This window comes from Mastigoproctus giganteus, chromosome 1 (genome assembly GCF_048544385.1).
Source record: "Mastigoproctus giganteus isolate SK-2022 chromosome 1, ASM4854438v1, whole genome shotgun sequence".
NCBI classification, from domain to species: Eukaryota; Metazoa; Arthropoda; class Arachnida; order Uropygi; family Thelyphonidae; genus Mastigoproctus; species Mastigoproctus giganteus.
This window is the reverse complement of record NC_143575.1, coordinates 41,426,022-41,440,863: the sequence shown is the minus strand read 5'-3', so window position 1 is coordinate 41,440,863 and position 14,842 is coordinate 41,426,022. Positions and strand designations below refer to the sequence as shown.

General features: G+C 35.0%; 1 protein-coding gene across 1 annotated transcript in view; it reads right to left on the bottom strand.

Moving 5' to 3' along the window:
- The window catches only part of PAN3 (Poly(A) specific ribonuclease subunit PAN3), a 181,464-nt gene that overhangs the window by 94,740 nt on the left and 71,882 nt on the right, over positions 1–14,842 (bottom strand). Inside the window, exon 8 of the mRNA XM_090372386.1 lies at positions 14,262–14,420. Within this exon, the coding sequence (XP_090228512.1) occupies positions 14,262–14,420 (159 nt within the window). The remainder of the gene's footprint in view (positions 1–14,261; positions 14,421–14,842) is intronic.

The following is a 14,842-nucleotide window of genomic DNA, read 5'->3' as shown; positions in this document are numbered from 1 at the left end:
ATCATCAAAACCTTCCCCTCTTACCGACTTAGCAAATTCTACTATTGCACTGATTCCGTTTTCTGCTGGTTCGACCATATTTCCTGAAGGAACTGACTCTGGCCATAAATTTTTCCAACATGCATTTAATGTTGACGGTTTTACTTCTGTGAGCGATAAAGCTATGATTAAGCCGATACAATCCACAACTGAAAAATGTTTCTATGCCTCCATCACTTCAACAGATTCGGAATCAATTTTTTCCAAAATCCAGTGCAATGATTTTCTGATGTAATGAGTTTTATTTAAAGGTAGATATAATGCCTTGATCTAATGGCTGAATTAAAGATGTTGTATTAGGTGGTAGGAACATTACTTCAATGTATAGATGACTTAAACCTTTTGGATGGCCTGGCGCGTTATCCAATAGTAATAAAACTTTGAAATCTAGATTTTTCCACTTTAATAAATAACAAAGAATATGGCACGCACAAGTTGCAACAAACATATTATGCTTAAGTGAGATACGGAGTAATGAGTTTCTGAAAATTTATTTATGTGTTTTATATGATTGAATATTTCATGGAAGAAGAAACACATTTCACCATAACATGAAAACCCAGAATTCCAGCTATCAGAACTATTGCAAATGCAATAAGATTGAGTTTACTACTCGATTATAATTGACTGCACTGACAGAAAAGCCCAATATAATTGACTGCACTGACAGAAAAGCCCAATAAACCGGACACTGCTAATTGTTTTTATTATTTTATGGTAGTGACCTCCAGAAATGTGCTTTAGAAAAATATCACGAAGGCAATAACAACTAGTGAGTCAGGAATTCGCAAAAAGGAATGGAAACACTAAAAAATTACATCCAATATAATAGCGGTATTTTCCCAGCAAAAAAGCTCAAAAATACTGTGTTATGCAAGGTTTCCCACAATTCTCAAACAGTGTCAGAGCAAAATCTTGTAGAAGTACTGTGTTGTGCGAGGATTGCCGCAATTTATCAATCGTGTTAGAACAAAACTGTGTTGTAGAAGTACCGTGTTATACAGGGGGGGGGGGGATTGCCTGTACACAACAAAATTAGTAAATCAGTAGGACTGAAGTAATGGCCACAAAAAGAAACAATTATATAGTTGAAGAATATTGAAAGAGTTAAGAGTGGTGAAACAAAATGCAGTATATTTCCAAGTGTGGAATTCCAGAAGGAACGATCTGCAGTTGGATGAAAGAGGAAGAAAAACTGCATTCATTCACAGACTACGTAGAAGATGAAGTAGGCAGCCAAAGAAAGAAAACCAGACTTTGTAAAAACAGTGATGGGGATTAATGCTTATAAAACTGGTTTCTACAGAAGCATAGTGAATGAGTACCGATAAATTGAGTAATTTTGAAAGCACAGGCATTTAAATTTCATAATGCTACTTGGTAGAGATAAGTTTAAAGTTTCTGAAGGTTGACTTAGGAGATGTAAGACTCATTATGGGATATGCCAGATTAGTCTAGTAGGCGAATCGACATTTGGTGACATTAGAGCAGCAGAAGCATTTCCTGAATTTCCATGTAACGTGCTTCAAGATGGTGAATTAACAGATAAGCAGTTGTTCAACTGTGACGAAACGGTGCTGTACTATAAACTTCTCCTGGACAAGTCACTGTATATTAAAAAGGCACCCAACAAAGCATTAAAACTAACAAATAGAGAATTACTGTGTTACTGAGCACAAACAAGACTGGAAATCACAAGCAAAAGCCATTGTGCATTAGTAAAAGTCGAAGTTTCTGGTGTTTTAAGCATGTCAACATGAAATCTCTGCCTGTGATTTATAAAAATAGTTCCAACACTTGGATGACAAGTGATTTTTTTGCTTCATGGTTTGAAAGTGAGTTTGTACCATCGATGGGACACCAATTGCTTTCCATAAAACTCGAAGAAAAGGCTGTTACTGTTGGATTACTGTCCAGCTCATTTTCGGCTGATATCCTGAACTGGAAAAATAGCAAGGTCAGAGTCACATTTCTGTCAAGGAACACAACTGTACTAATTCAGCACATGGATCAGGGCATTATTCGACTCTTCAAAGCTTACTATCATGATGAGCTACTTGCTGGTGTTGTTAACTCAGAAATTCAAATTCGAGAATTTCTGAAAACATTAACACTGAAAGACGTTGCATACAATATTGGATTAACATAGGAGAAAGTAAGCTAAACAGCAACTGTAAACAGCTGGAAAAAATGTATTGGAAAAGATGAGATCACTAATAACCTTGAACTAGCAACATTTTCAGAACAAGAGGCAAAGGCTGCTTGTAATGTACTTAGTGACAGTCATGGAGAAAATGACCTGGCTGCTTAGATTGAGATGGATGCAGAAGCTCCAGTTGCACATTACCTGAGCAAGGAAGAAATCACAGCATGTGTAAACAGTGGGAAGACAATCAGCAAACAGAAGGCTATACAGGGAGTGACTTAGAAGGTAATATGGATGACTTATGTAAGGAAAGAGCACCAGAAATTAACAAAGTGCTTGAAAACATTAATGAGGTAATAGCATGGTTAGATCATCAGAGTGATAGCAAACATCTTCATTCAGTGCATCTGAACACTATTAAGAATTGTGTACTGAAAAAATGCTGTAATCAGGTCTGGCAAACTAAATTCTGATAAACATAAGTCTATAACAGCATTGTATATTAGTAGAATGTAAAGAGAATGATATAACCTTTAATATTTTGTCTTGTAGTCTGTATACAGCAGGCCCCCGTTATAATGCGGTTCGCTTTACGCTGATTCGCTATAATGCTGTTCTTATATTATAACCCATATCTGACTATAACGCTGTCACAGAGCACTATAACGCTCTTTTACAGATTGCATTTTTGGCATATTTAATTAACGAAATCGTTTCATTTGATGGAGTCGATAGCTTGAAAATGAATAGCAAAACAGCATTAAAACATTTCCCACGCAGACTTGAGAAATTTTCCCATGCTCAGTGAAATTTTCTCGCACGCTAATTTAATTGCAGTACAGTGACTTGTTACATAGTTCTGAGATCAACATTTTAAAAAATGATCGAGTATGTTGCTTGCAATATTTGCGTTATATGCATTTATCCGAAGTCTAGTCATCACTCAGTACCGTATTAGACATCGTGTGAAACGGACAGTTTACTTGAACATTGTATCATAATTAATGCAACCAATGCAGTTACATTTTCGAAGAGTTAATAATGGCCGATAAGAATGAAAAAGCAACAACGTCTGAGCGCAATACGAAGACTATAAATGTAAGAAAAAGACTGAATTTGAAAATTAAATTAGACGTTTTGAAGCAAATCGATTCCGGTCAAAGACAAGCGGATGTGTGCCATAATTTAGGACTTGCAAGTTTAACTGTAAGAACAATTATAAAAAAAAATAAAGAATTAATTTTAGCAGCGGGAAAGATAGCTGTTCCACTGCAAGCAATTAGGGCTAGGCCGGCTATTAGGATTGAAATGGAAAGACTTTTAACTAATTTTATTGAAGATAATATCCAATGCAGAATTCAGTTACGGTAAATATTATTTAAAAAAAGGGGGGGGGGAGAGAGAGAGAGCGCGAGCCAATATGATGATCTGAAGAAAACACCTAAAAAAAAAAAAATGTGGAACCATTTAAAACTAGTAAGGGCTGGTTGAATAGATTTAAAATCCAGGGAGAAGACGCAAGTGCAGGAGGAGCCGAAACTTTCAAAAAAGAACTTGTTAAAATTATTGATGAGGAATATTATGTGTTATACTTCTCAGCAAGTTTTTAACATAGATGAAGCAGGACTTTTGTGGAAACGAATGCCTAAAAGAAGTTGTATATTGAAAGAAGAAAAAAGCATGCCAGGTTTCAAAGCAACGAGGGATCGGTTGACTTTATTGTTGGGTGGTAAACGCTGCGGGGGATTTAAAATTAATAAAACATATTTTAGTTTATTTGGAAGAGGGCCAAAGTTCAACCCAAAATCGACACATTTTTCATGATTAAATTCATGAATTAAATTAAATCAATTAAATTCATGATTTTAATTGGAATTGTAAGTTTAATTTTGATACGTAAGTAGTTACCACATAATGATACACGTATGTAATGCAGAATATTTTATATGTACAAATATTTGAATATTAAATATTTTGACCGACATTTGTGCATCTTTTCACTACCGTTTATTATTGATTAGGAAATATCCTATGGCACCGACCGCAACTCACAAATACATATGTTACCTTATGGGAATGCGGCGCTCGCTTAGCGCAGATTCACTTAGCGCTCTGATTTTACAGAACGAATTATCAGCTTTAAGCGGGGGTCACCTGTACTCATAAAATACAGTGGATTCCGGTTATTTGGGCCACTGGTTAATCGGGGCAGCCATTTATTTGGGGCAAATCTTAAAAAACAGAACCCAATCGAGAAATTAGCTAGGTTTACTTCACTTAATTGGGACAAAATGCCGTTTAATCGGGGCAGGAGACTGCAGCACTGAAGATTACCCTACGATTGTCTCTGACCATACCATGTAGTTCAGTCAGATTTCTGGTGGTCACAACCATAAAACAATAAAAACAATTAGCAGTCACCTGTTTATTGGGCTTTTGTATTAGTGAAATCTATCATAAACTGATAGTAAACTTGATCTTATTGAATTTGCGATAATACCAACAGCTGTAATTCTGTGGGTTATTATGGTAAAATGTGCTTACACTTCTATGGAATCTTCAATCATATAAAAAAAATAATTTTCAGAATCTTCTCTTCATTCCTATTTTTAAAGCTTCGTAATTTGTTACTCCGTTCTCACTTGCGTGTATCGTGTTACTTGCAATTTGTGTGTGCTGTGTTCTTTGTTATTGACTGCTTATGTTTTTACTTTTAAATTTTAACCCCCACCCACAAATGACAGTGAAATTCTTCCGAATTTCACGTATCATTTAATTTTTAATTGGTAAGGTAATAAAGGGTAAATTTGTACTTAATATTTCTTTACTTTTATAGCCTGTGGATAATATTCCTCCTATTTTTGCTAATTAGAATTGCTGTTTAATTGAATTAAAATTCAATTCACAAACGTGATCACAATGTCCGGCGCTTATTACACATCGTATAGTGAACGGTACTTTGCAATGGTGACTCCATCGTAATGTGATTTGATTGTACAGTGAACCAATTGTAAGGGGGGGGGCATTGTATTTTTAACTATTTACGTGAAATTTCGGATAATTGGGGCAGCCGTTTAATCGGGCCAAAATGCACTAGTCCCGATGTGTCCCAAATAACTGGAATCGACTGTATTAGTAAATAAAGTATTTACTTTAAGTAAAGTGAATTTATGCTAAAAAAACTGGGAAAGAAACCGTAAAATGTTTTTGGCTATAATGCATTTTGCTTATAATGCACTTTGCTTATAATGCAGGTATTAAAGTTGTTGCCTGAAACCTGCTTTATATAGAGGTTGCACCACATTTTATTCTTTTCACATTTAGCTTTATTAGTTTTCATTCCAGCAGGATTTTGGTTTTATGGGATATTTTTACGTTAGACTGATCACCTACAGAGTGTACGTATTATAAGGAAGAGAGAAGCACAGTTTTCAATTATGCTTTCTGACACCTGACAGAGGACTGAATCATCAGTCAGTTCACTGAACTGGTTGGGATATGCTAACCTATAAGAGTAGGTTTTTGGGTTGTCCATGCTTGGTCCTTTTTGCTCTAGGAGTGAGGACTTCCCAGGTTTTTCCTACCACATGAAGACAGGAGAAGTGTAACCTAATGACCAAGAAGCTGAAAATTAGTGTGTTAGTGATTGGTCATGTTAGGTAATTAACTAAAGAGAAGGTAACTTTTTTTTTTTTACGGCTTTGATGCTTTCTTTTAGGCTTTTCAATCAGAGAGAATTTGATTTTAAATTCTCTACTGAAATACAGAACACTGTTCTGTAGACAGCTTACTATAGATCATACTAAGAATCATTCAATCACTACAGAATTTTTTGGCACTCGGGGGACCCAGTGCAAGTTTCCTTGTGATAATGTAAAGTTGATAGTTGGGTATGCAAGTCTTAATGATGGAGGAAGATATGATAAACATCTCTTTAAGGAACTTTAATGGGGTGAATGCATCATTATGGGTGACTTTAACTTACCCTTTATTGACTGAAATTTCATTGTCAAGTAATACACCTAGCAGAGTCAGTATATTTTAAAAACATGGATGACTGTTATTTATTTTATGATATCAGGAGAAAGAAAGAACGTATGAGGGGTTCAAATATCCTTAACTTTGTTACAATGAGATCCAATATTATCCAAAATATAGCAAAATACCCAAACCATTAGCAGGTATTGACCTCAATGTCCAAGATTTTTTTTTTTTTTTTTTTGTTAGTAGTTGTTGGTGCATCGGCTTCTGTGGCCATAATGCACCTCCCAAGGTTTTTGCAGTACTTTGATCCAAGCCCGAGGTAGGATTCGAACCCGCGACCTTTGGGTTGCTAGGTAGGCACTTTACCCACCTGGCTAGCCCGGTCGGCAATGTCCAAGATGGGTCTGGCCCAAAATCCCGACTATCTATTATATTGTAAAAATATATTAATATAATTCTATATATTTATTAGTTTTTAGTAGGTAAAAATTTACCATATTAGATTAATTTTGTATAGAAAAATTTTTAATTTTAACGACAAATACCTCTTTCAATTTGAAAATCATGTTTTCTGTTACAGAAACAAACAGTTTTAAAATACGACCGGCAAATAAAAACGGCCTTAATTAATTTTACTTTATTATATTACATTTAATTGGTAATTTTTCAAGTCAAATTTTGGTATTTGTATAGGGCGTTTGAGCAATAATTATAGTTATATCATTGAAATACTAAAGATAGAAAAACTTGAAATAAGAATACTTTCAGAATATGAAAATTTAGAGTAATGTATTTTGGCAGCTGTGTCATAAATATCATTAGCATAACTAAAACTATAATTATACAGGTATTTGTTATTAGCTGTACGTTCACAAATTTTTTTGACAAGTACATTAGGCACGACCATAGGTGCCAGCAGGATATTTTGAAAGGGGTAACATGAAAAAAAAAAAAAAAAAAAAAACGCATTTTCTTCTTATTATTATAATAAGACCTAAGATTATTTAAGTATTATTATTAAGATTATTTAAGTAAGATTCTTGAAGTAAATTAAGTTTATTTTAATACTTAAATGTTTGATTATAATTTATGATTTTTTTGCAAATTTTAATCTGTGATTTTGATATCATTAAACTGTGATTATTGTCAGTAATGTGGTTTTTGTTGTGAATTGATATGTATATATAAAAAAATTTTAATGTTTTAAGTGGTTGTTTTGATTACATGAAAAACATTTTTTATCGCAAAAACAGTTTCTGAGACTGAGATACAGACTCTAACTTTGTTTTTTTAAATACAATTGGTATGTCGGGATTTTCGGCAGCAACGGTCCAAGATATGACACAATACAGGAACCATTAGCAGGTAACGACCACAATGTCATAAAATGGGTAGTGTTGTCAAGAAAATTTCCCGGAGCAATATGGCCTTAGTTGCTAATGCTCCTAAAAACCAAATAACAAACAAACAAACAAACTATCTGCTCATTAAATTTCCTGAAATTTAATGGGAAAACAATGGTGAACGCCTAACCTATGGGTGACTATCTTACCCCTGGAATTGACTGGAATTCATTGTCAAGCAACACAAGCAAGGTCAGTTTTTTTTAAAAAACATGGACAATGTTACTTATTTCAACAAAAAAGGAGAAATAAAGCAAAAGAGGTTCAAATATCCTAGACTTTGTCCTCACTAAGGGTATGGTTTTATCAAAGATATGGCACAGTACAGGAAACACTAGTAGGTATTGACGAACGTCATAAAATGGACAGTTTTTTCAAGAAAATTTCAGTGGTCAGGGGAGAGGGGGTTCAATGTTAAGCCAAAAACTACAATGGACTGAGGGACTTTTTTAGGCTTTATCAATTGGGGTGACAATTTCAGGTTGCTGGATATATATGCAGTTGGTGTATCTGTAATCCAGATTATTGCCACATATGAGGTGCAATCAAAAAGTTTGGAGACTAACTTTGTATCTTGAAATTGCAGTGAGTTTTGACTTGTCACAACACATTTGGTGGCTCAACCATTCACAATAAGACATGAATCATCCATTTTCCTGCAGTCAATCTGAATTAGCATAAGTATTTTATATTTTGTCACATTTTAAGAAGTGGGCTTTAGGGAATTGGAGTCTGCATCACAGCAGCATCCCTGCACAATTGGTGCTTTTTATTCAAGAATTTCTTGTGAAACACTTTATTACTATGGTTGCTCATTAGCCATACTAACCAGATTTAACTCCCTATGATTTTTTTAATTTTGTTTGCTAAGCATAAAGTCATATTGAAAGGTGACGTTTTCAATGAATGAGAAAATTATTCAAAACACAGTAACTATTAGCAATTTGAAAATAAGCCTAGCAGGATTACTTCTAGACACCTAGAAGTTGCAAAAGCATTGGAATTAGAGTATACAGTGTCAAGGTGACTAATTAAAAGAGGAGATCCATCTTAAGTTATATTATTTCCAAAATACTAGTTCAGTACCCAAACTTTCTGATCACATCTCTAATGAAAAATATAAATTAATCAATAAATACAAGCATACTGCACATACTGACAGTTAAATTTAACAGTATATTAATATTACTAAAACACAGAAAGATGAGAATGTTTAATACAATGTTTGATGTTTATTCATAAGTAATTTTAACAGTGTTAAACTGCTGTCCACATACAAGGAGTTTCAATTAAAAGGCACCAAGATCTACTTGCTTACTTTGTTTAGGCTTTTTTGTTATAGACCTTTTTTGTCACATTTCAGCTGAAATTTTTGAATTTGAGGTTAAAATTGGACTAAGTGTTACTGTTTAGCTTTTATGATTTATAAATTTAAATTCTGCCTAATCAACTGCTTTTTCTCAATGGGAAAGTTGCTCCCCATTATCAATTTAGTGCAAAAAAACCATCAGCCTACTTTTAAAATGAACATAAGTTAATTTTATTTGAACAAAAAAAAATAAAGAAACAAAAACTTTGTACGGGACATTCACTCTTCAGTATGTGTGTTCAGCTTTCCTTCTCTGTGACTGCAATTGTTCTGCTACTCATGCTACAACCATTGTATTATTATTTTATTTTCTTTAGATAAAATCTGTTTATTTTCATTTCAGAAGTACATCTCCCCCAAGCAAAGCATTTTCACTACTACATCAGTAACACCATATGATATGCTAGTACAATAATACTACATTATACCCAGCTACAACAGCAATATCTATACAGAAAATTTATAAAACACTACAATATTCAAGTACAAATAATAGTAAAAATAATTACTTGAAGAAAATATTCAAGAATTATACTTAACCTCCATTCCTGTTTAGAACTTCCCACTACTTCTTAAATTTGCTGCAATATTCATTGTGGCAACAGGTGACTTTATGTTAATATATAGCTTTCTTAATATTTAGATAAATATTATTTTGCTTTATTATTGTGATTATTTTTGATTAATTTTGCTTTATTATTTGATTATTAGGTGATTATTTTACTTTATGCAAAATAATCACCTTAGTTTATAAAAATAAATAAAATAAATCTGTAACTAAGATGCTTAAAACAACACCTTTACTATACTTTTACCCTTTAAAAATATATTATATTTTGGACGGGTATCATATGTTCTGGAGGGGGAATAATTATTTTTACTGTATTGTGTATTTATTTTCCTGAGTAATATTTACTGTACTTTTCCATATACTGTATGTTACCTTTCTCTTTCTGAAAGAGGCTACACATGTACAGTACTATGTACAATAAATTGTACAAGGTGTCCCATAACGAATTGCACTTTTATTTTCTTTATAACTCGAAAATGAGTTGTGGGAGGGAGCACACGTCTAGTCCATACCGTTAGACTAGTTCTCGGAAATTTAGTAGCACTGGATTGCTTCATGGGACTAGAGCGTATGTTTTGTGTATGTACATTTTACCAAAACAATAATTTGATCATTACCATTAGATGTAGATTTCATGATCGCTAAAACTTACATGACATTAGTGAAAGTCCAAGTGTAAATCTGATCAAATCATGGGTCAAGAGATTCGAATAAACTGGTTCAACAATAAATCAATGACTTCCAGGCCATCCAAGAACTTCAAGAAGTGATGAGAATGTGGAGCATGTAAACATTTCAATACCCCCAGAATCCACGCCACTCATTCGGAAGTGTGCTGCAGAATTACACTTGCCCCAAACATCTGTACACCAAATATTGAAGAAAGATATGACTCTGCACCCTTACAAATTCCAATTGGTTAAAGATTTAAAAGAGTCTGACTTTGTTGCAAGGGTAAATAACCAATGAAATGTTCCACAGATTTACTGAATTTGGCAACAATTTGTTCTCTGATGAGGCTCATTTTCATTTGAATGGACATGTAAACAAACAAAACTTTCATTATTAGAGCGAGAATAATCAAAGACTGAAACATCAGAGAGCACTGCATTATCTCAAGTTACTGTTTGGGCTGTAATTACAGGTATTAACAAGTACAGGTCCCAGTTGAAAAAAAAGCCGTGAATTAGAGTTGAATTTGAAAGTGTCTGCAATTCTACCCAGACACGATAGGAGGGAGTATATGATTAGAGCCTTGTGGATCAATTTGGCCATGGAGAGATTGTGTAAGGCTCAAGGGGCAGAAGCCCAGCCTGGTCTTCTGGTTTTTTCAGCCTGGTCTGTGCTTGTTAACAGGACAGACTGCTTCCATAGGGATGGGATACACTTAAATAGAAAGGGTATAAGAATATTTGCTGGTGCTATCGAGGCAATGTTAAGTGGGTCAGAAAACTGCTAGTTTGGGGGGGGGAACACAGACTAAAAGGTTAACAGTGGCCGCAGGCAGAGGCAAAAGTGATTCTTGCAATGCTTCTATAAGAATGAGAAGTAACCTGGAAAACAAGATGCAGGGTATTTCAGAGACTGCTGGGAGTCATTATGGTACAAGTAAACACATGGGTTGTGTTAGGGTAGCTAACAATAGGAACAGGTGCATGTATACTTGCATGTACCAATGCTAGGAGTTTGGTAAATAAATTTAATGAATTTGAGGTGTTGGTCAAAACATCAAAGACTGATATTGTTGGGATATCAGAGATGTGGTGTCACACAGATATAAGGAATGCAGAACTGGAATTTGGGGAGTACAATGTGTACAGGAAGGATAGACAGGATAGGAAGCGAAGAGGGGCTATGCTATTAGTTAAGAAACACAAAATCCAAGGAGGTACAGCTAGTCGACATCGCTGGACAGTGCAGTGATGAGTCAGTTTGGTGTGACATAAGCACTGGGAAATCAAAATTGAGAGTAGGAGTGTATTATAGGCCTAATGACTCTGATGAGTATAATAAGAAACTGTACAGGGAAATAGAGTGGGCCAGTAAATCAGAGAGTCTTATAATTGGGGATTTTAATTTCCGGGATATTGACTGGAATTTGTGGGTTGGTCACTCACACACTAGCAAGGCTTTTGTGGATTTACTGGATGCTTGTTTTATAAGTCAGCATGTTCGAGAGGCAACTAGAGGGAGTAATACTCTTGATCTGATTATCAGTAGCGATTCTTCATGTATTAAGAATCTGCAGATAAAGGAACCACTAGGTGGCAGTGATCACAGTGTGCTGAAGTGGGATTTACTCAAAGAGGTAACTACCATCAGGAGTAAAGGGAAGGGTTATTGCTTTCGTAAAGGCAACTACGGAAGTCTAAGACAGTATTTAAATTCTATACAGTGGGACCAACTGATGATGTTACCAACAGCAAATTCAAAATGGGAAGCATTCAAAGAATAAATCTTGGAAGCTACTAGGCTTTACATACCAACTAAGAAATATTGTTCAAGGTTCAGACCTAAATGGATGTCAGATGAACTAATGAGACATGTGGCAGAGAAGAAAAATGCATGGGAGACATATAAATTAATGGGTGACATGGAAGCCTACGATAGATATAAGCTGGTCTGTAACCAAGTCACAAAGGAGGTTACGCAAGCAAAGACAGATTATGAGAAATCTTTGGCAAAGGATGCAAAGAAAAACAGCAAAGAGTTCTTTACCTATGTAAACTCTAGAAGGAAGGGGATGAATCAGATTGGTCCACTGGATATTGATGGTTCAACTGTTGATGATCCTGCTCGGGTGGATAACAAACTAAATGAGTATTTTGCATCTACATTCAACATGAGGAGTTATTCAGGGAGGGAGAATGCCAGAGGTGAACTAAACTCTGGCAGTGAGCTAGATGATTTTGTAATAACTGAGAGCAAAGTGGAGGAGAAATTGTTGAAGATAAACATAAGAAAGGCACCTAGGGTGGACAGGATTTATACAGTTATATTAAGGAAGCAGCAAAGGAAGTAAGCAAACTCTTAGCATTAATTATGAGAGCTTCCTTGGACTCAGGGGAGGTACCCACAGACTGGAGATGTGCAAATGTGACCCCAATTCACAAAGGAGGATCAAAGGGCGACACAAGTAATTATAGACCTGTTAGTTTAACTTCTGTTCCAGGGAAATTAATGGAGGCACTGGTTAAAGAAACACTGCAGGATCATCTAGACAAGACTTCAGTTATAGCTCGGACACAGCATAGGTTTGTTAAGGGGATCTTGTCTGACAAATCTGATTGGATACTATGATGTGGTCACAAAGCAACTGGACGCAGGGAATAACTTTGATATCATATATTTGGATCTTAGAAAGGCTTTTGATACGGTTACACACATGGAGACTGCTCCCAAATTGGAGCAGTGTGGCATTGGAGGCAAATTGCTGCTATGGATAAAGGGATGGTTCAGTGGAAGAAGACAGAGTGGTAATCAATGGACACTGCTCTTCGTGGACAGGTGTTATTGGTGGAGTCCCTCGGGGTTCAGTGTTGGGTCCATTGTTGTTTTCTGTATTTATAAATGATATTGATTCTGGTATATCAGGTTTAATGTCCAAGTTTGCAGACGATACGAAGGTTGGCAGAGTTAATGACACTAATGACTGAATGCTGCTGGAACAGGATCTAGAAAAGTTAAGCAGATGGACTGAAAGGTGGCAAATGAAATTTTACCACTGACAAATGTACAGTACTACATATGGGAAGCACTATCCCCAGAGGAATGTATCAACTCTGTGGTACTACACTGACAGTGGTAGAGAATGAAAAAGACCTGGGGTAATTGTGCAAGCAGATATGAAGTTTTCTGAGCAGTGCAGATGGTTTGAACATGCTCAATGCTGATGGGATTCTTCCTCTTGCTCAGAATAATCACCTGAGAGGGTTATTCTTCCTCATGCTCAGATAATCACCTGAGTGGTTTGCAAACTGTTTCTAGAATAACTCATTTCGCATAGAAGTGACATCAATGGGCTCCAAGAAGTCTTGAATTTTGTTTGTGGGGACACCTGAAGAGATGCATTTAATCCAATAACCCAACAACAAGGGAGCAATTAAAAGAAAATATTTGCCACAAAACTGCAAGCATTCGCCAGCAATGTGTCGGCATGTCTTCAAAAATTTGAGGGTCAGGTTTGAAGAGTGTCGTCGTCGTGAGGAACATCATCTCAATGATTTGATTTTTACAAAATAATTTTCCAATAAGTGTAGAATATCTTTCATAAATAAATTGTTTTTATAACGCATATTTCACATTATGATTTTTTCAAAATGTGCAATTGATTATGGGACAACCTGTAGTGCAGAAATGCAATATTTTTTGTGGTTTTTTATAACATAATATGACACCTGAAATTCCCAGATTTGGCAAGGATCAGATCAGGTCCCAAGGTTGAGAGATCTGACTGTAATATAAACCAGACAAACATTTGCAAACTATCACGTCTACAGGGTATATATTAAAGCATGATCCAAGAATAACAAAGTGCCCTAAAACTGCATATAACAATGAGAAAAACAAATTCACCAACAGAAATGTAATATATTTATTCATTCAGCATTACATTTTGCCAATCTAATATTAAAAAATAATAATAATAAAAAAAAATTAGTGAGTAAAGTGAAGGATAACTCAAATTTTTTTGGAAATTTTTGTTCAATTGTTATGCTACTTAAAATGAATCTGTAAGAGTGACCTTACCATGTATCCTTCTTAAACAATAATGTACACCAGTTTTACTATTGGCAGCTTTATATACAGATGTAACAAAACCAAACAATGTAGATTTGCTTGGTCCACTTGTGGAAGGTGGTTCTAAGGAGCACAAATTATGATATATATCTATTTCAGTTGGAATATCTAGGATAGAAAGAAAAACAGGTGTGAAATTTTACATGAAGACTTAAGAATTCAAATTATACAAAATTAAATCATGTTCATTAATAAGCAACTGCATTACAATATCTGTTGAAACTTAAAACTATGATGTGGGTAAAATTAAGATTATGGTTAGACACTATGGATAAGGAATATGAGAAAGAATGAGAACTGGATATGAAAATCTTAAGAGCAAAATCTGCCCTACTGTAGATTTGTTTGTCATATAGACATCTAGATTTGCTTGTTTGTATCTGAAAGTGAATCCTTTTTCAGTACATAAGGTATAAGGTATGTTCGTGTCAGACGGCACCTGGGATTTCTCCCATCTCCGTGTGTGTTTCGCTGTATCGAGGACAGTACACTGTCAAGCCAGAGACTTGAAAGTGTGTGGGCCATGTCTG